The sequence below is a fragment of the Helicoverpa zea genome, chromosome 1 (genome assembly GCF_022581195.2).
Source record: "Helicoverpa zea isolate HzStark_Cry1AcR chromosome 1, ilHelZeax1.1, whole genome shotgun sequence".
Classification (NCBI taxonomy): Eukaryota; Metazoa; Arthropoda; class Insecta; order Lepidoptera; family Noctuidae; genus Helicoverpa; species Helicoverpa zea.
This window is the reverse complement of record NC_061452.1, coordinates 9,159,774-9,184,794: the sequence shown is the minus strand read 5'-3', so window position 1 is coordinate 9,184,794 and position 25,021 is coordinate 9,159,774. Positions and strand designations below refer to the sequence as shown.

The following is a 25,021-nucleotide window of genomic DNA, read 5'->3' as shown; positions in this document are numbered from 1 at the left end:
CCGTAAATCAAAATAATGCTCTTTACAGCGGAACTACTTTCCAAGTATTTGCATTACCGATGTTCTCAGTCTTTGTGTTTTACTATCTCTGATATTTACTGACTAGGCAAAAGGCATTTTTGGACTCAAAAATGTTCCTGCTATGGTGTGACGCAAGTGGTTGTTTTTATTTAAATCTTAAGGACAGGAACCTATTTGAATGTTATTTCGAGTCTTAGATGTAGACGTATAATTACAAATTACAACCTTATCAATTATAAAATATTTTTACAGCAGCAATAAAGCAAAGTCTAACAGATCTATTTCTGTGGTATCGTTAATCAAGTTTCGCCTTGACATTGGGCAGACTGGCACTCCTCGGCGGGGTATATCACGATACACGAGAGCTTGTTGGTATATAGCTGGACGGCTGCTAAAATATCTTCAAGTTTGCTTTCAGCAGTTTTATAGTTATTAACTATGTATTTTACACAGCTACGTTTCTTGAGTTTTAGTTTGTCGTTTTACAAAATTTTAGCAATAAATACTAGGTAAGTTATCCAGATTGTCCTTAGGTTTCCAATGTTTTGGAATCAATAATGGTTTAGGAGCCTTTGGAAGTTTTTCTCTGCTATGATTAATGTTAATCTGTCCCTAATATATTGTTTAGTACATGAGGAAGTAAACACAGCTCCGGAATAGAGCAGCTAATGTGCCCACTAATGGACCATAAATCTTATTCAATTCCAAATAATTAAGACAATTGTTATCACAACCTCTATGTAACTACACGAGTTGAATGAAAGCCAAATTTTCGACAAATGTGACCAATTATCGGCGTCCAGTATTTGGACTACGCTGAATATTTATATCGTGTCAGTAATAAATAATTGCTATCCATCAAAATATAATTGCCATTTTAATAATTCTGGCAATGATCAAGAAGCTATTAATGTGATGGGATAAACGGAAGATTTTGGAATCTGTCGGATTGGTTTATGTTCTGTGTGAACGTCATAAGTATGTGCGATCGAATGACTTCTTACTCGTGTACTTTAATGAATTCTTAATTAATTCTTAATTAATTCTTAATAATTATGCCATTATTATTTAGATCGAATGCATTTTATTTTAATGTGTAATTTAGACAACCAGCTTGTAACATCAGCTTTCAAGTCCTAGTGTCCTCTTAACTTGCATTGGTCGTATTAGTTCTGCTTGATGCAAAACAAGTTAAACTTTGGGAATAATGTTTAACGCAATAGAAGTTTCTTTCTAACATCAACAAGTCTACACAGATTTGCGAGAGTCAAAAATAAATAGAAATGCGACGATGTCTCCTGTTTCAACATAATTAATTAAAGCGAGTGAATTAATGTCATCTGTCGCCTAAATGAAACAGTAAAATATATTTTTTCGATGAAATAGATAAATTGCTTCAGTGACAAATAAGTCCGCCTTATTATTCTCATCTTACAAAACATACGAGTACCTACCAACCCAAATAATTTAATGAGCTACACAACATTTTTAATTATTAGTCTACATTGTAATTATTTCTTTGTTTATCAGTAAGCACCTAAGTTCTTCCGTTTTGACACATCTATTTTTACATTGTGTTTAGCCTTCTACTAGACATCCAGCCCCACCTTCATGCATCCCTTTGACATTGGGATCTCGAACCAAGTATTTCTATAAGTAACCAAGTATAAGTATCAGGAATTCTCAAACGTAATTGATGCCAATCTAGATATTTGAGATTATTAAATATCTGCCAGCTGTAGACAGGGACGTGTTTACAATTTTGCTATTGGCACGCACAGACGTTAGTAGTGTTGCCGTCGTAATTGAGCGCACTGCAACTTGCATCAAGTTCATCATATCGTATCATATACAATTATAAGGCCGTTCATTATTCCGCTGATAACCCTTTAATGAAGAAGCCATGTTCGTGTCAGGAAGGCCATACATTCTGAAGCGATCACTTGCGATGCCAATCGCCAATAGCTGTCAGTGCGCTTAATGAAGTGTGCTGGTATTAATTGGCGTTTAGATGCATTCAATTTCAAAATGATAATCGCCATAAGCAGAAAATTAATCACTAGAGAAAATGTTTAATGTCAAGATCGTTTTATCAAATAATTAATCTGAGATATGTTACTTCCTGCTGACTTCCTGATTCGCTACAAGTGCCAGATTCTACACACAAATAGGGGTGCTACGCAATTTTCCTGAAGCGTAATCAAATTATATTTTGCCGGTTCGTCCGGTGCGTTCGCGTTCTGTTGCCACGGCGTCAGTACATTCTAGAAATGACGGCGTCCGCGTATTTAGAGTCGTGCCGGCTGGACTGGATGCGTCCGAGCGCTCAGCTGCCGGCGTGACGTCGCCGCCACGCGCGTGCCCCGCTGGCGAGCCGCCAACCGCGCCAATGAGACGGCATGTCATTGTCACTACTGCCCCACTAGGCCATCAATGCACATTTTAATACAATATAAACAACGATGTACTTGAAATGAAGTATGCGCTTCCGTAGTCGTCGGTCAAGATCTTTACATGGGAATAAATTGTACCAATCAACGTTTATTGTATAATAAATATTGGCTTATACAATAGGTATTTTTGTTGATCTAACTTTCGTTGTTTAATTTTTTTGGAAATGTCGATATTTCAAAACAGTAGTTTCGTATTTCGTATTACTTTATTTAGGTCTTGACAAAGCTACATTTCAGGGCCTGTTAAACACAAAGACTAATCACCCCTATTTAAGCTTGGATTTACATCTCCTGCTCTAATTTACTGCTGTAAAACTACGCTTAATTATGTTGTGATTAAGAGCAAAAAAAGTTTATTTCTTTGTTTGTAATTTTTATGTTGGGCTTGCCATATTATTAATTACGACTGTTAATTTTACCCACCAATCACAAACTAGTTCTGCCGTAGCTCATAAACATTGTTATTTAATTAAAAATAAGAATGTCACATGCCTGATACTTATAAATATCATTTTTTCAATATGAAACGTGCAATAACATTTACATAACAGCCAAAAAAAATACATTGGAGTGATTGCGAGTGATTGCTTTGGCAGTTCAATTTAACCAGTTGACGATTCGACAAACAAATTGATTTAGTATGCATATGTAAAGCTCGTTGCGGTGTAATTATACCGGAATGGCGATATTTACTGGCCATAATAATACTTGGAAAGACCACTAGTCGGCCTCGGGTACCGATGATCTGCTCCAGTTGTAATATGAGAACAAAAAGACTCGCGGAAGCAGTACGGCGCGGTGGCAGGCATTCGGCGCGGGCGCACGGTCACCGCGCCTGCGCCGACGCACGAGGACGCCCTCTCTACGCACTGGCGACGACCCTACATTCTGTCTTTCGCACGAATACAATGTCACGCCTATAAACACTATCGAATATATTATTTGTTGTGACACCTTGATTTATTCCAAACTACTTTTATTTTCAGACAAACATGTTCGCCAGAGCACACTCGATAAACTATGGAACAAACAGTCGGGAGCCATACAGATGCTGCTCGCTATATTGGAAGTAAGTATTTTGCTCAATAAATTATACAAACTTGCTGTTTTCTAAAGTAATTTTCTTCCATTCATACTCACGGTGCACTGTTGCGTTACAGAGCTCCAGGGATACAGCGACAGCCACATACATTACATCCATACTGAGGGAAGTTTTGTGTTTGAAACAAGGGAAAGGAAAAAAATGTTCAGGTAAATATCGATATCGGTGCTAAATCTACATGATAGGATATGAGTACATAAAATGGATAAACTCGCGGTAGCAAATGATCCCAGACAACAATCTTACGTCTGCCTTTATGTCATCCAGATTATATCGCCGTTACGACATAAATCCGTACGAAAGGGACCATAAATGTTTAAGATCAAATCTATAGTTCTTTACTAGCAGATACCACGAGTAGAATATAAACTTTCATGGTTATTTTTAATAAATTAGTTCCCATTGAGCCATCGGGAAACAAGAAGAAAGAAACCAAAAAATCAGGCAAAGAGAATAAAGTGCCTGCAGTTAAGAAGGGTATGTTCCGTGTGTGCCGCTTATAATGTAAATAGGTTGGGATTTATTACAATTTATACAAATAAACAACGTGAAACAAACTAATCAAAAATGCGAAAATATTGTACAGCACTGCATGCATTAACTTTAACAAATGGCAACAAAAAATAAATGCAAAGATTAACCGATAACTTTTATAACACGTTTTATTTTAATTGCACATTTGCTTTCGCATTTAAAAAGTATATCGATGACCGCACGTAAAGTATTAAGCAACACTGACATTTCAATGATTGCTTTACTAGTACCCTTTCTACTTGGTACCTCCTTTCTGGCCTACCTAGTGACATTTAAGAAGAGCTCACTTAGATGAGATGACATTGGACCAGTTGACAACACGGCCTTGTAACGTGTAATATTGGAGCTATTGTCGATTCAATTGTCATTTCACCTCACTGCTGTGTTCGATCAAATTAACATAATATTTCATCATTGATATTCATGAATAAAAATTACGTAAACAACAGGCACATTGTAAACCAAAATTGCTTTTCCTTTAACGAATCTATCGATAAAACACTTTATCTAAACGAACTGCTTTAACCATGTAAAACCCCCTGTACAAAATTGTATGACAAAACTTGTCGAAATCGACAATTTCAGCGAACAACCTCGCGAGGCAGCAGTGCTCACAGCACTTCATATCGATAAACGGCACGCAGGTGGTGATCCGCACGATGATAACAACGCACGGCAAACGGGACGGCAACGTCGGTAACGAGCTGATGCTGCAGGACCTCGTGTGGATAATCGCCTCGCTAGCGCCGAGAGGTAGGGACCCTAACTGACGCGCTTGATTCCAGCTAACAACTTGGCCCGCCATCAGTGCGCTCAGGACTTCATTCAGATAAAAGGCACACAAGTCATCATACGCAGGGTACTGGGTACCATGCACGACAAGAGAGACCGGCACGCTGGCACCGAGTTGGTGATCCAAGATTTACTATGGATACTTGCACCTCTTAGCTCACGAGGTTACCAATATTGATTTTAAATGAGTACTAATTTTTTTCTTCAATGCATTGTTTTTGATTTGTTCCAAAAACTTACATAAAAATATGATTTTACAATTGCTTTCAGATCCAAAGTTTGCGATGAAAGTGAGGATGCTTGGTTGCGTGAGAACTATGCATCTTATACTGAAGGGACATTTTACGGATAATAAACTTATATTCCCTTTACTCGTAATTATGAAACAATTGGCCAAAAATGGTAAGGTTTAATCATATTTCAACTTTTAAATTAAAATGATAATGTTTACTCTTAATTATGGCTTGAATAACAATTTACTGCTTGGTAAACAAATTAATGATAAATTAAATATCTAACGAAAGCTTTGAAACTAAACTATGTTAACATACGTACTTATATTTAATCACAAGATCTCCAATACTATAAGAGTTTTAGAGCAACATGTTCCCAAATCTGATATGGTAATTTTTGCGATTTCAGCCGTTACTACTTCAATTTTGATCCGTGATGGTGTAATAGCAACTTACGAGCGTGTGTTGGTCAGCCTCGGCTTCATCCCGACGGCAAGACTGCGGCTTTGTCTCGACGCTATTGATTATTTCAGTAAAAATAGTTAAGTGACCAAGTCATTTGTTCTCCAAACGATGATCATGTTTATCTTTGTGATATATGTGATTAATTGTTTCGATATTTTGTGTTCAAAGACAATAGATTGCACACAATCTCTCAACTAGCATACAACAATTTGTCACAGTCGAATGACACCACAGAAACAATTCTGTTACTGTGACACCTACACGCCACGCAGCCTTTACCTTCACCCACAACCTTGGAATATGTTTTGTCGCTAATATATCTGTTATTTTCTTTTGGAAATGTATGTTTGCATGTCCAATGCGCCATGTGTTTGTCACTTGATCACACGTGCGTACTCACACAGAGGTGTGCTGCATGCAGATCGTGAAGACAGGCCTCTGTAGCGTGCTCCTCAGGGTGTTCGACCGGTGGGACCGCTACGAGGGACGCATGAGGCTCAAGATATGTGCGCACATCCTCCAGACCCTGCAGCACCTTTGCAATATCAGTACGTATCAAATGTTTCTAAACAAATGCAATACATTTATTATTCCTGCTTAAAAGCAGACCAATCTTCATTTGTAGTACAATGTCTAATAACCTGTATTTTTATCATTTTAAATTATGAAAACGTCTTAGGAACAAAATAAATCATAAACAACATTTATGTTTCAGAAGCTGGGCGGCGAGCGTTATGCACAAAGAAACATGTCCAGACCTTGCATAGGTTCTGCTCACAGTGTCCTGATGAACCTGAGTTTGATGGACTGCTAGCAAGAGTGTGTTCAGTTATTACATTATGTTTAAAGCACCAAGCTTTACCTGTGCCTGTCTCCAGTCCTGCATCATTCAATCTCAATCCTATATTAAAAGGTAAAATGGTTACAAAAACAAGCTATATAGATAAATAATGGAAGCTCTCTTAAGCTTTCTATATTTAGACTTTTATTTTATAGGCACCAATGCTTCCTGGCCATGTCATGAAGACGAAGAAGATGCAGCCAATTCGGATTCCAAAACTGTTAATTCAGATTTAGAAGACGATGGTCCCGATACGGATTTAGAAGGCATTGATGAGTTCCCGGATATGGAGTTTGATGAAAGTGAATTGAAAACTGAAAGTACCGAAGACACAGATAAAACGCATAATGTTTTACAAGGTGTTACAAAGAGTGGAGATAGTTTGCAAAGTGCACTCTGGATTAATCCCAATGAGAGAGACTTAGAAGACTTAAAAAAGTAAAGCAATTTAAGTTTCACCGTTATATAATAATAAAAAAAATATTATAGATAGCTAACATTCAGTTTGATTTCTTCCAGATATTTTATTTATTTTAAAGAGTTTGGTTCTTATAATAAGCAAATAAGACTTGTCAAAAGTCGGTCTAACTCTCGAGGGTCGATATTAGAAGACTTCCTGTTCTCGCAAAATAGTGGTAACAGGAGCGTTCCTTCCAACCTGTCACTAACTGCCGTCATAGGCCCTTCTGACTATGAGAACGTTTTGGGACCATCGCAATCACCCTCGTTTTTACAGTATCATAAAATTCACGAGAGTGCTTGTAAGTATCCCGACGTACACAAACCAATCCATCCTTCTTGAGAAAATGCTAACTCTATTTAATATTTCTATAACAGCTACAACTTCGTGCTCGTCATTGAAAATTCATAAAGACATTTCCAAATATAGTACGTTTGCTAATGTGTACTGTACGATTTCGACAAGGGTGAAAAGTGTGATACCATTCGTAAAAGTTGCGTACCCTGACATGATGGGTGGCCAAGGAACCAATCAGCCTGAGCCTTTAAACAAGATGGAGAGAAGTGCATGCAGGTTAGTATTAAAAAAGTATTTATTTTAAAGGAACTAGCGGTTTACGTCATAAATGCCGTGACGAATGTTAGTAATACTAAAAGTTCAGTTGAAATAATTCGCGAAGCACCAGTGCCAATAAAAATGCTATAAAACTACGTCTTATACCATATTGACGTCATTGCAACTTGAGCTTAATATTTAGCAAAAACTAAAATAACTCTTAATGCTTTTGAATTGTTTTCTTTTAGGATGAAGCTGCTATCTTGTGTAGACAGGGCGATAAACCCTGAAGCGTATATGAATGATACAGTATATGACTTAGACCAGCTATGTAGTTCAACAACTACTCCTGACGCTGGGGCACAAAAGAGGTAACTACATATTAATCTATATAAATTGGTTCAGGATAGGTTCAGGATGATAATTTCATTTCCTGTGTATAGCAAGCACTCATATTAATAAATCCTAAATGTTGTATGACCGAATGTTTATGATATAGTTTTAGTTCGGAAAACATATGCCTCACCAACACCGATGAACAGGAGATCACGAAGGTCAACAGTTTCTCGTCCCGGCTCGCCTTTGAGTCAAGATTTGAATCTGGAAATTTGAGAAAAGCTATTCAGGTAACAATTGTACCTATTAAGGACGACAGCTTAGAAGCGATAGACCTATTATGCGTATAATTTTATCATTAAAGACCATTAAAACCCATAGAATAATTTGTTCTTGAAATTATTTCATATACATTTCATATAATTTTCGATCTTTCGTAAGAAAATTTGATCCATTAAGCTTTTCATCTGGAAAAAATATTGCAGGCTCACTTTGAAGACTTCTATGCCCACCCGTGTGTATTTATTTAATTTTGGCAACAGTAGTGAAATATATGGACACACATAGGCTGTCAATAACATTATTCGTATCTACAAGATAAGTAACTTCAGGTAGGTCCGAGAGAGTACGAGTTGATCCTCATGCCTGACGTGAACTCGACGAAGCGTCATCAATGGTTCTACTTCGAGGTTCGCAACATGCAGCAGGGTCGGCCTTACATCTTCAACATTGTCAACTGTGAGAAGTCAGACAGCCAGTTCAACTTCGGCATGAAGCCAGTCATGTATTCAGTGAAGGAGGCTGTTATGGGAAGACCAGGTATAATTAAATTTCATTAACTCCACTTTCCTCTTACATGATATTTAAATGCTACCTGAGGGTGATTATTCCGTCAAGGCTTCGTAAGTGACTGCCTTATCTACTGGATACTTTAACAGATCCTACAATAACTGTTGGTTTAATTTTTATATACGTGCTAATCTTCATAAGCGTTTGAGTTTTAACTTAGTTTTATATCACGCAGTATCTGTCCGTAGGTTGGGTGCGCGCTGGCTCCGACATCTGCTACTACCGCAACAGCTACCACTACGCGAACCAGAAGAATCACAACAAGTGCTACTTAACTGTCACCTTCAACATCGAGTTCCCGCACACCAACGATGTCGTCTACATCGCTTACCACTTCCCTTTTACGTATTCTATGATGATGGTGAGATACTTTGCATCCTACATTTATATATTTTGCATTGTTTTTACAGTATTACAAAATTATTGTTCATATAAGTCGAAATACATCAACATCACAAATCATAGGTATAACCAAGGAAGCAAGATTAGCAAATGCTATAAAAATATCCTTATACAGACCTCTCTTTGCAGCAATGTCCTTACCAGATACCAGAATTCCCTTTACATTTTTCCACATACGCACATTTTTCAAACGAACTCGGCTTGTTGAAATAATTGGCATTGTTTACCAGACGCGGATATGGCAGTGGAGCCTTCAGATGCCGTCAGGATCGTACCTGCGTGCGGAGCCTCTCTGCTATTCCCTCAACAACAACGAAGTCCCGTTGCTTACGGTCTCGGCTGAAGACACGCCTTCCAATCCTATCGTGGTATGTTGTTTTTCCCCATAAAAATACTTTACAAACAACATTCTTTAAATTCTTGCACTTAGTACGGAACATAGATGCTGCTTATACTACTTGCGATGTACATTTTAATGCGAAGTTCTTGCTAATTTTTATCGATCAATTAACTCTACCTTACGTAGATACTGGACGTAATTTATAACATCAGATAGGCTTCGAAAGCGACCACGTTCAGGTAAATTGAGTTTTTAAACTTGTTGATGACAAGATTTGCTCAATCTTGTCATATCCTGATTTTCATGTGTCTACCTCCTATGCATCCTTAAAGCTCTGCATTCTTGACGGGCTCCAGATAATTGCTTATTTGTATGTATATTTTATACAAATAGTATTATTTATACCTATTTTATTTTGTTTATGCATTTAGTTCGATCGTTTATTTTGATAAGGTAATCTTAGGTCTATGTTTAATAAATTGACAATGTTCAGGTATAATTATATTATCTATTTCTGTTTCTCTATCAAGTTTAGTGTTACTCGGTAGTCGCAAATTGAGTAAACAATAAAATATTTCTAGGATAAGATAAAATTCTGCAGTTTCTGTTTTGAAATCCTAAATCTTTAGCCACAGTAATACTCTTTAATCTAAAATAATCTTATCTTTATTGTGTAGCGTCGTAAAGGCTGACAAATGTACATAGGAGTATCAATGAGTGGGTAGTAAACTAGACAACAAATCCCATCATTAATCATGGAAGATAATCGACTTTGAAATTGCAATACCTCATTCATACCAATATGTATTTCGATTGAAAAAGGCCAGTTTAACCTAAATTCAAGTGACATTCATCTGTTTCTCTGATAATAGTAGGTAATTTAAGGACTACATCCACAGTCTAGCGGTTTTTATATGAAATACTACTACTAATGGTCGGTATACCAACAGGATCGTGAGATAGTGTTCCTGACTGCGCGCGTGCACCCTGGCGAGAGCAACGCGTCATGGGTCATGGATGGCACTCTGGGCTGCTTGTTTGGCTGTTCTATCGCCGCTGCTGCCCTCAGAGCCAAGTACGTCTTCAAGATCGTGCCTATGCTCAACGTGGAGGGAGTCATCAATGGATGGTGAGTTATGTTTCTAACAGAATTTGATGTTGCGTGTTTTATGTTAAGAGTGGTTTATGGAATAATTATTTTGTCATCGAAATATAAGGCTCAACATAGCACAATTCAGGATCATATAAAATGAAACATCTGTGTCTTATAAGTATAAACTTTATTAACTTCGCTACATCACTATTCTTTAAATTCTTGAGTTTCAACTTAATATACTTAACTAGGTACGTCACGTATATAAACACTATCTTAAACCACTATGTATTTCAAATGATATGTCCAGACAATCAATATTCACTTAATTTTCTTACATTAAATTAATACATTTTACGGTTTATCATCAAAAATACCGGAGATCTGATACTTCTACGTTATTTAACTTAGCGAAGTTTAGGTACCTATACGTGGAATACTCATTTTGTGATATTCGACATTACGAAGACGGAGGCAAGTCGCACGCAAGCGAGTCGCCAGCACCTTCAACCTAGTTTAATAAATCATATTGCCCCATAATATACCTTCGAAATCCCCATAATCATTCATGTATAAGCTGGAAAATATTAAGATACTAGAAATCTCATTTACATTACGTGATATCAATACAACAAGGCGTACAGTGCACCCTCAACACGCAAGCTTCTAAAGTAAAACACCTTAAAATTACGTATAAATGCCTCAAATTATTGAAATAATACTTTTGGTAGACTCAATACCTAATTGTCACGAAAAGATACAAACGGACCGCTCGGCCGGACACTAGTAGGCGGGGGGTGCCAGCATGCCGCTGGCGTGGACGGAGTGCTCGGTGGCGTCCGGCTCGGCGGTGGAGGGCGCCTCATCGGGCGCGGCCGCCTCGTGGCTGAGGTACGCGGCCGGGTCGTCACCCGCCATGCCCTCGTCATCGTCGTACGGGCCCTGCGTCGCCTCCTCCTTCTGCTCTGGCTCGGGCTCGTGCGCGTGAGCGTCCGACGCACGCGAGTAATGCGAGTCGATCTGTGGTGACGACGGCAGGATGCCGAGTTTCTTGATGTGGGGCGACTGCAGGCCATCCAAGGAGGTGGGGCGCAGTTTGCCGATGAGGTCGTTGAGGGTGAAGTGCGTCGGCAGGTGTTCGGAGCGCGGCGGTGGCGGCGACGACGACGTCAGAGGGTGGGCGGTCGTCGTCGTCGTCATCGACAGCGGTTTCCTACCGGCAGAACATACCGACCCTCGTGTTAGAGAGCCGCTTGTAAAATGCACCCATGCTATAATGAATGCTAGATATCAAATGTATCGAGCGATATCAGAGTTATGATAAAATTAATAACAACATTATTTTGAATGGCCAATTATGTTAATGGGATTAGTATTTTTTTTACAAATTGCAATGTTAAATACAACATATGAAAGATAAAGTATCACTTGAACAAGAGATACCAAGCAAAGCCCCCTTCACCCACCCACCAAAAGATTTTGTCAATTTTGAAATTGTTTATGTGACCATCATAAATGATATTGAAACAGAATAAGACAATAACGTCATAGATGCCAAATGTTGTCTGCTGGGTGTAGGGCTCTTGTTTGGTGGTTGGGTTGGCGCAGAGGCCTGATCCCGCGGGCCCGCGCGCTACGAACATACATCGAGATAGAACCAAGGTTTAAACTTGGTCTGATTGTTAGCACACTGACTACATCGTAAACTAGTGTCCCAGATGTTATTACAGTTAAACATGTCGTCCTTTAGACACGTTAGATACCGGTTGACGAAATTGGTATAGTTGAGACTCGGAACCTGTCGAAGCCGCTAAATGTGAGAGAGGTGAGCGCGCGGCTAGTCGGGGAGCGGGCCTCCGGAGACGGCTGGCATCTCACCTGGCATTACCCCTGCGCGGAGGACACGGGGATGGAGCCGTAGTTGTAGTAGTAGCAGCGCGTCTGCTCGCAGATGAAGTCCTTGATCTCGCCGCAGTGTTGGGGCTCCCAGTGGAAGGTCGGCGCCTTCAGAGATACGCAGCCGTTCGTCATCACGTGCTCCGTTCTGGAATACCGACTAGTTTTTATGCAATATTATATTGTACAACCGGTACAGGGAATTTAGAAGCATTGCCCTTTAATGCCACGCTATTTATAAACAAGTTAGCGTAGCCAGCAGAGCGCGTCGTGGGAGAAACGCGTAACCGACAATTTTCAAGAAAACTGTATTTCACTCTTTCCTTCCCAACATGGGAACCTATTGCTTCCTTGGAAATAGATTGATAGATTGTAATGTGAAAAACTGGAATGTCTTGATTGTTGTGAGCCTGTTAAGGATTGAATGAAATGGGTGATCATTTTGTTCTCACTAGGAAGTTTGTTGTGGGTAGTTCTCTACAATAGTAACAACGTACCCGTGTCTGGCAGTGCGCTGTGGCGCGGTGCTGCCCTGAGGCACGTCGAGAGGGTCGATGCTGTCGTCTGCGTGCTGACTGGGCGCGTCCATCGGTAACCGCCGCATGTAGTTGAATGTCGCGTTGAACGGCAAACCGGTGCTCATCCAAAGATACATGTCAGTACCTAAATTGTTGCCCGATGTCCAGAAGTCATACTTATTGTAACCTGTAAACATATAAGATACCCTTTGTATAATGTAAAACGCAAAAATAATAGGTACGACTGACTGAAAAAAGTTGACATTCATCTTACCGGCATTAGTAAGGTATGTAGTTATGGAGTCAGCCTTTTCCTTTGTTTCGAAAGACGCAAGCTGCAATCCTAATGATCTGCCGAAAAGAAATGCCACAATTAAATCAGTTCGTAAAAAATTATGTATTGGGTAGACAACAAAGAAGACGCTACACGAGAAAACATGATATAATATTATGTGCTTTATGATGAAGAAGACAAGAAATATCGAATGGAGTAACAATTACGTTGGTCAAGCAACAAATAGCCGAGATTGAGCAATTAATTTTGCGATTTACTGTTACTGCTTGCGGTTTACGAGCACAGTGTGGGAACCGATCGATTTCGTTTGGGATCTCAATTAACAATAAATACTTAACACAATATATTCGCTTCAAAGGCAGGCATCAAATATATCTGAGGTTTACGATATTGTTCCGCGTAACACAACACTTTACGGCATCACAATTAACATGCGCTTACCATATGCGTTGCTACTAAATAACTATCTTAGAGTGTACTATCGTTGCTGCTAATCGTATTCAGCTATTAGCCTGAACAGAGTACAAGTTGCACCAAAGCCTGTTTATCGAGATGCAATTTATTCGCTAAAGACAGGCCGTTCAGGCCACGGCCTTGCCACGATGGGACCACATTCCGAGCCCAAGTTCAGAAAACTCTGAGAGATTAAAAACCTCTACGACATCATGCAACTGCGAAGTAAATGCTCTATACTTTTAGTTCTTATGTATATCGAGGATTATATCCACATATTAATTGCGACAATCGTTTGTCATCGTTATTTTTCTCAATTCTTGGAAAAAGTCTAAAAGTAACATGCATCTGATAAGTTTCAGTGTACGAAAAGTAATCATTAACGTCTTCATGAACATGAATCCAATGAACACTCGAAAGTTTTTATCCGTAAATCTTTCGTCGGAAATAATCGTCGTTGAAATGATTTACGGTGGGCAATGAAATTGGCGGTTTAAAATTCAATAAAAGTATATCAACCGTGATATATTACACATAAAGCAACCTCTCTCCAAAAACAATTCGATCCCAATTGGAAGCGAAACACGTTTCAATTGAAGACTTTTTATTATGAATTAAAACGTCGTAAATGAGGGTTTTCTAAAATGGCGTCCACCAGGTGGCGCACTGAGTCGTCAGGTCCAGGTAACTGTCAAAGTGCTTATCTTTACTATGAATAGTGAACGATTTTAGTGGTTTTTTTATTTTATAATTAAAGCACTGCATTATTGTTTTACTATTGCGGTTGAGTAAATAAAAAAAACTAACTCATATTGTGTTAAAAAAATTTTCAACAAGCTTTTCCTTAGTACCAGTGACTTTTGCACCCTCTCTCTTAGCTCAATTTTTAGTTCGGAATCCTTATTCTGACCGTAGTCCATAATAAAATCAATAACACTTCCAATATAACAGAATTTCAATAAACAATAAGTTCGGCACCTACAATTCCATACTATTTGACAGCTGTTTGGACCAGACGCATACGTGGCGCCACCCGGTGGCAGAAAAAATTTCAAAAACCCTCATTATACTGCACTTGAATTTATCACGAAGTTCTGCTAAATATGCCCGAGTCCATTAAGGCACCTTCAGCATACTTTAGTGCCATATTTCTTTTTGCCCCCATCTCGTTTTGGATCTTGATGGATCCAGTTTTGAAATCGGTCATACATAAATAAATTTATTTTTAATTCTATACGTCGTCAAGCTTCATTACCAATACTTAAGCAGCTTAAAATATCTCTGAAATTTCATGTTTTTCCATTAGCGTTTTTTACTCAAATTTCGTCTTTAGACTAATAATTTAAATTTTATTATTCCCGGTATATCCATTTAGATGGTGCGACAAAAAATCGGCGACAATCACGCGTCCTCATCACATCGGTACCGTTAGTTTCTTTTTGTCATCGCGATCAAAGCGAACCGTAACACGACTCGGAGCAGTTTGTAAATTATCCACGGGTCCGGTGTTATTGCGACCGAGACGCATCACCATAAAACTTGTCGTCACGCAGCACCTGCTCCTGAACTGCATCCCGTCATGCTTGTCATGACGCGAATTCGAGTCATATTTTACAACGAGTTTGTCGCGACCTTAATCGATTTTTCAGTTCCATTATTTTCCTTATAAATCCGTTTATTTAGCGATACGGATATTACGGGTCGAACTTTACCATCATTAACAATTGGAACCGTAAATAGGTCGTGACTGCGACGCGTTGGAAGGACATCGTGACTGAGCTACGGGGCTACTGACCTTTCTGAGCAATTTGAACGTGCACGTGGTCGGATCTAGATCGCGGTATATGGCACCTCTGTAGTGGCGCTTGCGGCACAATACCATTTTCAAACAAATGGAATCATTTTCTCATATAGGAAATCATTACTTCGTAGAAACGAACCAACGGGACTAGTAAACTTATAATTTATCAAACTTCAGAGGAAATAGCTTGTAAAGACGGGCACGTTTACGAAATGTATTGATGGAGTGCACGGGAGGATATTGCAAGATTATGAACAAGAGTGGTTCCATTTTGTTTCATTTATAGTACCTGTATACATTTTGATAATATTTCTATTTGTTTACTGTAATACTAGAATAAGGCGAGTGTAATTATATTCTCTTTTTCATAATTTTTGTTCTGAGTATTTTTAACACGGTGAAGGGCTCACCAAAGTAGAGTTTAATGGCACAGGTATTGTTCTCGACTTTTGCCTCAACCTCGTAACGGTAATGTAAATGACCCTGCACTTCCTGGTGGCTGAAGCGTTGGAGCACACCTAAGCCTGGTTAACGTTAACCTAACTACCTATGTCACTATTCGAACTAAAGGAACACGACACACCAGATAAGAACATACGAAGTCACGATTAAGGAATATTTATCTCACGAGAAACGCCTCGGGAGATGCAAATCTTGCACTGAACTCTGAATACAGTATAATATGAAAGATTGTAAAATACCTGCAGTACTGATAAGCGAGGAAATAGTTGAGTTCCGGGCTGTACGGGTTCATCCTTGAGATGAAGTATTGCACGCCATCTAGCTGTATAGTTGTTATCCTTTGAGCTGAAACAATAAGAAAATTGACTTCATTATAAAGTTTAAAGCAACAAAGATAAACTGGTATAAACTGAACTGATGTAAGAACAAAAAGTTAGAAACAAGACCATTTGTGTTAGCTAGGAATAGACACGTCTTCACAGCTTTAAGAACACTCAAAGACAACGAAAACACATCTCCGCGTCGAAACCATTTCTCAGTTCAACCCGTTGACACTTAGTATCCAGTTCTCATGGAGATAAGTGACAATGGATCTGACACAAAATGAATATGGCCGGAATAATGGGGCGCCCCTCATTCAGTTCATTCATTGCTTTAATGCGACGGTTATGAGACGCCCGCGCAGCGCGCCTGCATTACCTCGTGATTTACATCGCACGTCATGTGCTCTGACATTGACACTCTACTCAGCCAGATTATCATAAGAGTAATTCAAAGAATACCTTCGTAATAGCGATGCTGATATTTTATCCTTTTCTGAGTGAACAATAACTTCTCTCTTCGCGTGGTCATGTCTGGACTTTTTTGTTCAGTAATGTATTCCCACACCTCTTTTCACCTCTACTTAATATGTTCGCCACGATGTCTGAACTTCATTGTCATAAAGTTCGCAGTTTTGCACGTCATTTTCGTACTACGATTGCAGTATAATGCAGGGACGTGCATCACATACAAGACAAAGTGTTTCGCGGTCGGACCCCCGCTGCGCTGTAACGCCATAATTAAATCAGTGTCCACTTCTTGCGGTTGACCGCAAAATTTTATTACTTCCTAATTTGGTTCGGTATTGAAATACTTTCTGTTATGTCTTAATTAGTTCTTCTACTATATAAATGTTTGTCTATTTATATTCAAAGTCTACACTATAAATAAACCAGACATCTTGATATTCCGCTGGGAATGTAAATGCCGGGAATAATGTAATTATTTCCAATGATTTGCATTACTACATTTGCATGTACAAGACATCTCACTATAAGGAATCAAGCGGCATCAAATGAAACTGAATATTAACTCGGATTTATCTAGCTTAGTGACTCGCAAGCGGCGATACCGGTCAATACTCCATGAAAATAGATTAGAACTGCAGTGTCATCCACTTTAAGAAGCATCGACGCGAATCTCACGCTCGGCCGAGCACGAAATACTCCGAACTGCATCTTTACAACCACGACCATATTAAACAAGACCACGACTCCTTGCCTACAAACAAAAACAAGATTTTGTTTTCTTAAGAAAGTAACGACATAGCATTCAATGGTCCTATATATAGCTCATCGTGCCGTACCGCGAAATGCAATTGTGAGCCCATCCCAGACAATCCACGAAGAAAACGAAGATTAACATGCCGTCGTGGACCGCGCACGCCTTTATTCAAGCATCAACGAGGTGATTAATAATACGTAATTAAATGCATCCTGCTTCGCGTCAGACGGTAGGGGAACAGACTAGACTAAGTAGCTTCACGTCGCTGATCTGCTTTACATACTAGTTAGCAATGGTAGCCCATTAATTGGTCTTAGATTGATAGACGCCTTGTCACTCAGCCTCACGGAGATACGAACGAATTTATTCCCGAGTACCTACTCAAACTACATTATGAGACACATCTTGATTGTTATGGTTGCATTATTTAACATGACAAATTATAAGATCAGCTAATAAATTGTAATAAATAAGCAGTTATAAATGCATATTACAACCGTCCCATAAAAGACTCTTGGTAAATATTACAATAAACCTACACTTAATCTGAAAATACACGGAAACGTATGCAGACACATGACCGTAAATATCCTTATTGCTTTCCAACAGTTTATTGAGAAACTCAATGGTATATTGTGTACGTTGTTAAGAAACCTGAGTTCTACAACTCAGCTTTACTCGGTTATTAGAGGTCCTGAGTCTACTATTGGAATCCATGCATAATGTAACCTCATGCATAAACGATGTCGCGCATTACTTGCTTACTTCGCTTTTACTTCTTGTTCGAGCTTTTCCTTGATGAATGCCGCATTCTGCAGTCACTGTAATAGCTGCAGCAATTTATCTTTGTTCACTACTTTGTTGCTATTCTTTTCACGGTGTGTTCTATCGAACAATTTATGCGGTAGAAGTAATCTCTGTGGTGAGTCTATCTTCCTACGACAAATATACCTATTTATTTGTTACATTGTTTCATGACATTTGTAGCGTTTTTGAAGTCGTTTTCATTTTTCCTTATATGCAAAACGTTATTTTAACATTCTCGATAAGAATACTGATTTCCAGTCTAGATTATTTCCAATCAGGATAAAGTTAAACCCTGGCATCCTGATATTTCCTGGTAGCATTAATGAACCTATTCAATCCTTATAATCGTAGACGTATGCGATTACAAAGCGATATATGGACATAAAAGGCGATAGTTAGGGACGTTTAGAAAGTGCTGGCTGACAGCGAGACGAGTGTACACGAGCAACAATGAGCGTCGGGGAGGCGGGTCACGTCGCGTGACTCATGCGCGCGCGCCGCATACTGATGAAGAGCATCGGCACTCCCGTCCCGTCCACATAGCGTCGGAACCTCCAAGACGAGGATGCCACTGTTCCATATAGTACAGCGCTAGTTTTGTAGGTGCGACAATACGACCTGACCAGGGCTGTCAATTGGCCACTTCCTTCACAAATCATAAAGCGAGTACGCATTCTACATTTAAACTAAGTGTAAATTGCAAATCAATCAATATTTTCATTGATACCTACATATGGCTAAGCCTTTACCCTTAGTCATATAGGTAGGTGTGTGGCACCCCTATTATATAGGGGTGAGTGTACTGTGCGTCGCCGTGGATATCCGGCAAGCTCATCCACCGGACGCTAACGGGCCGGTGTCCAAAACTGCGTCGCAAATGTCACGCTCGCGATGCGGTGCGCAATCGCAAACTAACATCGCGATTTGTACTTGCCGACTCTTTATGATCGCGAATCACGATAGCGCGTTTTGGAGAAAGAATTTAAACATGCACTCTCTGAAGATACCGTACTAACTCTTAAGGTCACACAAAGACTGCAGCAGCAAAAAAATGTCCCAAAATGAAAGGTTATCAGAGTGATCTATATGCTTTTGAGTTCTCTGAAAAATAAAAATGAGTACCTAAGATTGGATGGGTGATAAAGATAAAAAAATAAAATGAAATGAAATAGCGTCTTGAAAACTTGAGGCCAGACTATTTTCGGCGTGGCTGCAGTAGAGTTGAAGAACTAACATTTTAGCATGGATTGACTTGAACCCGAAGATGATAATTAAGACTGTTATAATAAAGAACAAGTTCACTTTGAATCTGTAGATATACCTAATTTACTTTTAAATCGATTACGTAGTTTTCCTAATCAATTCAGCGTACGTCCCGAGAATATCGCGGATATCGTTACTCAATCACCTATCAACGGTCGGAAGCTAGCAGATGTAACCGTCGCGTGCGCAATCGCATACAAAACGATCCATACCACATTATTAGTATCTCTCCACGATCCTTATGCCATTGTCTCATTAAAATTCGTTTACGGGCTATCTTGTGGAGGAATCTCACGTCTTATATAAAAATAACAACTTCCTCCCATTCATTGGTACTGATGTTACATGGATATAAAAAGTAAGAATCAATGGTCATTTGTATTGGTTCTGTTATTGACGAGTCAGTAGGTGTCTCAATAAATTAAATGGAATTGTTTGAAACAATATTGTCGGTCTCATTTGTATGGTCCTTATAAACCTTTCGCGGCTTTGAGAAAATATATTCATTAATAAAGCAATTGATACAAAAGAAAGCTTGTGTATTCCATATAGAACTTTTGCAGAAATAGTTAATAGCTCTGGCAACAAATATGAATTTGCAATTCATTAATAAAAAGCTTTATACGCCTGAGCAATTCACAGCGGGGGAATGTTCTTTATGGCGAGTTGATCATTTTTGCGCCCTCCACTGACACTGTAATTACTATTACTTATGCATTCATGGAATTCTGCAAAAGGTCGTATAATTATCATTAGAATACTACTTATTACAGCTTATTTCTTGTACAGAGCACTGCACATTGCACTGCCGGAAGACTAATATGTATAATTAGTATTATCATATGGTGAATGCTAATTGCACAACAATTGCCCGTAAAACTTCGATTTAGATATTTAGCAACGTCGTCATTTATAAAGGAAAATTACAATGCTAATGAATTCTTCTACATCTTACATAGGAACCTCGAGTAAATTATAGAAGAAAATTTTTCTCTAAAGCACAGTTTTCATGCCACATCTAATATCACCCGAGACTGCACTTAAACCAGTTAAGACCGGTTAAAAGTCGTTGCAAATTATGCATTATCAGCTTCTAAAAATAACGCCAAGTCCCTCCACATAGGACGTTGGCTCTTTAAGGCAGAAAAGTTCATCATTATTCTAACGGACGCGTCCCCACGGGATATGAGCACCTCTTAGTTTTTATGGCAAACATTACTTATTGAGTTAATGAATTAATTGGATAAAAACATGTTAGATAAATGCTATCATTAATAGTCCTATTGCATAAAGCCTGAGAACCCGACCCGCGAGAAATTGCGGAAAAAAGTAAATTAACTTTACTGACAAAAAAGGATGAAACAATACTAGAAGCGGATGTTAATATTTTAAAAAAATAGAATTGGCATATTTCTAGTAGTTGCAGTGTCTTTAAAACTTCTATAAGGCTCTCTTTGTTTACTACCTCTATGATTAAGTTTGACTCGCTCGCCAAGAATTTAAAACCAGGGCTATAAAATATCACATTTCGTAAAAGTGAATTTGGGGAGAATTATAAAGACATTTGAATAGTTTAATATCCTTCATCCCCTAAAAGAATCAGGTATACGGTTCTACATTCCAAGTAACGTAAAATATCATGTTACTGCTTTTTACGACCTCGTAAAGTTTCTTATTAACGTAAACATGCAAGGGGACATCAAATCTTTTACGCGCCTTAGTGTGCTGAATGTAGATGAAAAAACTAATTTTTCGACGGCAGATCTTCTATCACTTAAACGTTGATTAAAAGCTGTGTAATCGTGTAACCGCAAACCGTTGGCGCCGGCGGCGGCAGTGCAGCGGCGAGCGGCGCAATGCGTGCGTGTGCGCAATGCAATGCATTACATAACGCGAACCAGTTGGCGGATCGAGCGCAACCACCCGGCCCTCGCGGCGCACGCTCCATCTACTCCATGCATTACACGACGTGTATTTCACGGCCGTGCCAAGTTCAATGTTAAATATTATACCTTTATCGGATATTGTAAAGTCTCCGTATCCGATTAGATAAACTCTGTGGGAACATTTACATCGTGATAAAGTACATCTCCTCATAGATCAGCCAACACTTATCGTGTCTTTGAACTCGACACGGAAAATTGGTTTACGTCTATTCTTATTACGGATTTGTAAGAAATGATTAATGATTCGAACACCTGAAGCCACAAAATAGTTATCAAATTACCGATTCTAAATTAATGTTTAGTAAAAAGTGCAATTTTGGCGTCTATCAAAATTTTTGATTGGTCTTATGCGTGGGAACATCGATCGGATTGTTCGTGGTCGGATAACGATCGGAAGGCAAAAAAGGGATCGAGATAATGGCGAACGAACGATGCGCAAGAGACGAGCCCAAGGACGGCGCGCGCGACTCCTCTCTCGCGTCCGCTACGGAATGCACCTACCAGACTATTTTTAGTAATCAAACCCGATGCCGACCCGGTCCTGGTCCCGGCGGCCAGCCAACGAGACAAACAAATGTCCGCGAACACTAGTGATTCCACTGAAATTACATTGCTAACGAGCCCTCCACTGCCGCGCAATTACAAAAACATAGAGCAAAACAAAAACCATCACTGTAGCAAGAAATTGTATCAGCCATCAGTTTTTTACTGCAGCATTTGGTGACTAAACCTCTAAATTACTTTTTCTTTGAGTAAGCAAAGCTCACGTCCGATAAGTAATTTGATACAATCGTACCACCTGGTGCTGCGGCCACATTACTTTTGAATTATAGTGACAAAAAAAATAAGGCAGAGGACCACAATAAAGTTCACTTAAAGGGCTTTCGGAACCCGACTTTAGGAGATTATCCATATTTAATGTTCCAAAATATTGGTCGCATCAGCCCCGGACGGGATGGAATTTACTTTAAATCTTAGTTTATGATATGAACAAAAAGTTTGATGTTATGATGTATTCGCATTCTCAAAATCATTGTCCAAATTCCTGAAATGCCATATTATAATAATACAGTAACTATGTTTATTATACAGAGGCGTTGGCTAACTTAAACATAAAATTTGAAATAAGCTGTTATGCATGAGGTAAATGATGGGTAATTCAACTATTAAAACATTATGTCTGAAGTTACTTATGGTAATTGCGCTGTTGTTTGAAGACATATAACAATAAAATTGACTATAGTTCAAGTGTTATCCTTTAACTATATAAATTCAAGCTCACCGCTGGTATCGAGCAAGATAACTTTAAAATATTGAACTAGTTTTTGTAGCCGTAAGACGCAGGTATCTGGTAACAATGATTGAATTGGATACGGGCAATAACTCGAGTCAACGATACAGATTAAGAAAATGCATGAGTCGGCCGGGGCGACTATCTGTGTATAATCTGGAGTCATTTACGGTACCGGTGCGGGCGCTACAAGTATAGGGAGGCGGGCTCGCGGCGCACCATAATATTATTCCATGGAACTGCAGCGCTAGATGTCCTGGCCACGCGGCGGCTAGGCGAGGGCCGATGAACCCCGCACCTGTCGCCGCTCCCTCCGCATCCCCGCACTATTTTTTCCCAACACCGACTTCCGTCGAAGAGTTTTTGCCGACCTGTCGATAACCTGTCCGATAGCTGCGGACACGCCTCATTAGCGGAATCACTCCCTACTATGTTGATTGGTTTAAATCGTCAACTTTTCTCACAGACTCCGTCGTCGCACAGCCATCCTTGATGCGGTAATTCGCTACATTCCTATAAACGCTTATACCTACGTTGTCAAGTGTCATTGACTCGACATCATTATGTGACAGTTGTTGATGCTGTTTATTTTGGCACTTTTATGCAACATTTCCTATCGTGCGTTATTTTGTAAAGTTGCCAGATGTTGTCCGGAAATGGTATTTTATGATACCTGCTTCTAATAAAGTATAGCTAATAAGCAATTATAATGCTGTTTATGTAGTGTATCTTTGTTGTTTTCATATTACAGCATATAATTAAATCTGGTTCCCATAGCGTGCCCTTTCTAATGCATTGGGTCCGTACACTTGTGACAGGAGCATGGTACCCGCGAGTGCAGTGTCGCATTGTTCGGGCGGTGTGCGTGTGTGCGTGAAGGCGCGGGCGCACTTGAGTCAACACGCGAAACGCGCCGATCTGCCCCCGGCTTTACGGCTCACCTCGGGTACTAAGACTCGTAAGGTTTGTTGATATTAGCCACCGGTTACGATGGATTATACGAATTTTATTGCGTGTAACAAGCTGTAGAACACGAACAATTTGTTTTTAGCATTTTTAGTTCTCATGAGCTGTGATTTCCTTGATGAATGGTCATTGCACTATTGGTCTCTCTTTCCCCAGGTTTTCTTTTTCGCTCTTTTTCTCAACTTTTCCTTTATCTTCGCGAAACTTCAAAGCTGCAGTTGCTAGAGCTTTGATGTTTACGGATGATTATTTGATGACTATGTTAAAATAATATACTCTTAGTTATTTAGAAGGGTAATGGTGGGACTAGCTATTGTACTCTAATGAAACTCGAACAATGAAGGTCGAAGACCCGTAGGTCACAGCAACCACCTTGCTGCCACCACGCCGTGCCATTGTAGCTCTTACATAAGTTATTTACTAGTTCCAATTCTTAGAACTACGACTTTATATTTCCGCTAGGAAACTGCAAGAATTTATTTTAATTAGTTTTAAGGTTTTAGTAGCAATTTACAAGTTTGTGTTTGTTGATGGGATTATAATTGCAGGAGCTTTTGAACATTGAGCACAATATGCAGATAGAAAAAAAATAAACAAGTCCAATGTAAATATAGGATTAAAATGAACCACAATCCTATGTCATTGATGAAACTGTAATAAAATTATTATTTAGAACGAGCTAACTTTAGAATAGATATAAACAGAACTTCAGTCAGTGTCGCAGTGCTGAAGCGCGCCACACCGCGCGTTTACAAATAACAACACAATAGACACTTATTACATACAATTTTTGAGAAGATTACACGTGACGTAATGATGTCCTGTAAACTGATTCGCATACATTTTAAAAAACTGCTTTATTCAGTTTGAACATCAAACATTTTTCAATCACCATGTACTTAATAATGAAGTTTCAAGATTTCTCAAAACTTTCAGCTAAGCTTCAGTTTTTCACATGAAATTATAATGAAGTTTTATCGTGCACAATCGTACTTATTTGAAGTTTTATTATCTCTCTTGTTAGCAATAATAGAAACACCATATTTGAATGCAACTATGACATACCTGCCGCGGGACCGAGGGTGGCTGCGAACAGCAAGAAGCAGGTGGCCAAAACGAGCTGCATGTTGATAGAGTCGAGCGATATCAGCGGGGAAGCGATCTGAGCACACGCAGGAGTGCGCACGCGCTACACGGGACACTCGGGGCACACTGATCGCGCGCTGCCCGGGACCCCCCCTTATAACACAGACGCGTCCCGCGCGCACCATCGCATGGGACCGCTATTGCGACCGCAGCCTC

At 39.3% G+C, this 25,021-nt stretch overlaps 2 protein-coding genes across 14 annotated transcripts in view; one reads left to right on the top strand and one right to left on the bottom strand.

The window, feature by feature from the left end:
- The window catches only part of LOC124635162 (cytosolic carboxypeptidase 1-like), a 52,652-nt gene that overhangs the window by 9,561 nt on the left and 18,070 nt on the right, over nucleotides 1–25,021 (top strand). For 2 of the 6 annotated variants that reach the window (XM_047170988.1, XM_047170971.1), the window contains exons 3-19: nucleotides 3,461–3,543; nucleotides 3,635–3,725; nucleotides 3,973–4,053; nucleotides 4,696–4,863; nucleotides 5,173–5,304; nucleotides 5,545–5,676; nucleotides 6,005–6,148; nucleotides 6,316–6,513; nucleotides 6,582–6,879; nucleotides 6,961–7,202; nucleotides 7,279–7,474; nucleotides 7,705–7,827; nucleotides 7,956–8,082; nucleotides 8,404–8,611; nucleotides 8,830–9,002; nucleotides 9,274–9,411; nucleotides 10,334–10,512. In XM_047170988.1, the coding sequence (XP_047026944.1) occupies nucleotides 3,461–3,543; nucleotides 3,635–3,725; nucleotides 3,973–4,053; nucleotides 4,696–4,863; nucleotides 5,173–5,304; nucleotides 5,545–5,676; nucleotides 6,005–6,148; nucleotides 6,316–6,513; nucleotides 6,582–6,879; nucleotides 6,961–7,202; nucleotides 7,279–7,474; nucleotides 7,705–7,827; nucleotides 7,956–8,082; nucleotides 8,404–8,611; nucleotides 8,830–9,002; nucleotides 9,274–9,411; nucleotides 10,334–10,512 (2,713 nt within the window). Of the gene's footprint in view, nucleotides 1–3,460; nucleotides 3,544–3,634; nucleotides 3,726–3,972; nucleotides 4,054–4,695; nucleotides 4,864–4,934; nucleotides 5,067–5,172; nucleotides 5,305–5,544; nucleotides 5,677–6,004; nucleotides 6,149–6,315; nucleotides 6,514–6,581; nucleotides 6,880–6,960; nucleotides 7,203–7,278; nucleotides 7,475–7,704; nucleotides 7,828–7,955; nucleotides 8,083–8,403; nucleotides 8,612–8,829; nucleotides 9,003–9,273; nucleotides 9,412–10,333; nucleotides 10,513–25,021 lie in introns of those variants that run through there. The other 4 variants (XM_047170979.1, XM_047170996.1, XM_047171004.1 and 1 more) reach the window with 4 other exon arrangements.
- Nucleotides 10,647–24,960, bottom strand: LOC124635217. Of its 8 annotated transcripts, none has more exons than XM_047171059.1 (6): nucleotides 24,785–24,959; nucleotides 16,141–16,246; nucleotides 13,165–13,241; nucleotides 12,870–13,077; nucleotides 12,365–12,532; nucleotides 10,647–11,689 (listed from the first exon to the last, which is right to left on the bottom strand). In XM_047171059.1, the coding sequence occupies exons 1-6, from the start codon at nucleotides 24,843–24,845 to the stop codon at nucleotides 11,260–11,262; spliced, it is 1,050 nt and encodes a 349-aa protein (XP_047027015.1). In that variant the 5' UTR covers nucleotides 24,846–24,959; the 3' UTR covers nucleotides 10,647–11,259. The 8 variants fall into 8 exon arrangements, with proteins under 8 accessions (XP_047027015.1, XP_047027006.1, XP_047027023.1 ...); XM_047171050.1 differs by lacking the exon at nucleotides 24,785–24,959 and adding an exon at nucleotides 16,684–17,289; XM_047171067.1 differs by lacking the exon at nucleotides 24,785–24,959 and adding an exon at nucleotides 16,684–17,286 and having other exon boundaries at nucleotides 12,365–12,520.

What these genes read in the sequence shown, in the direction of transcription:
- LOC124635217 (XM_047171050.1), bottom strand. Translation starts at nt 16,753, where the DNA reads ATGACCACGCGAAGAGAGAAGTTATTGTTCACTCAGAAAAGGATAAAA. An exon ending in CTCGCTTATCAGTACTGCAG is followed by an intron (nt 13,242 to 16,140) that starts GTATTTTACAAT and finishes TCTTTTCGGCAG; the next exon opens with ATCATTAGGATTGCAGCTTG. An exon ending in CAGCGCACTGCCAGACACGG is followed by an intron (nt 12,533 to 12,869) that starts GTACGTTGTTAC and finishes CATAAAAACTAG; the next exon opens with TCGGTATTCCAGAACGGAGC.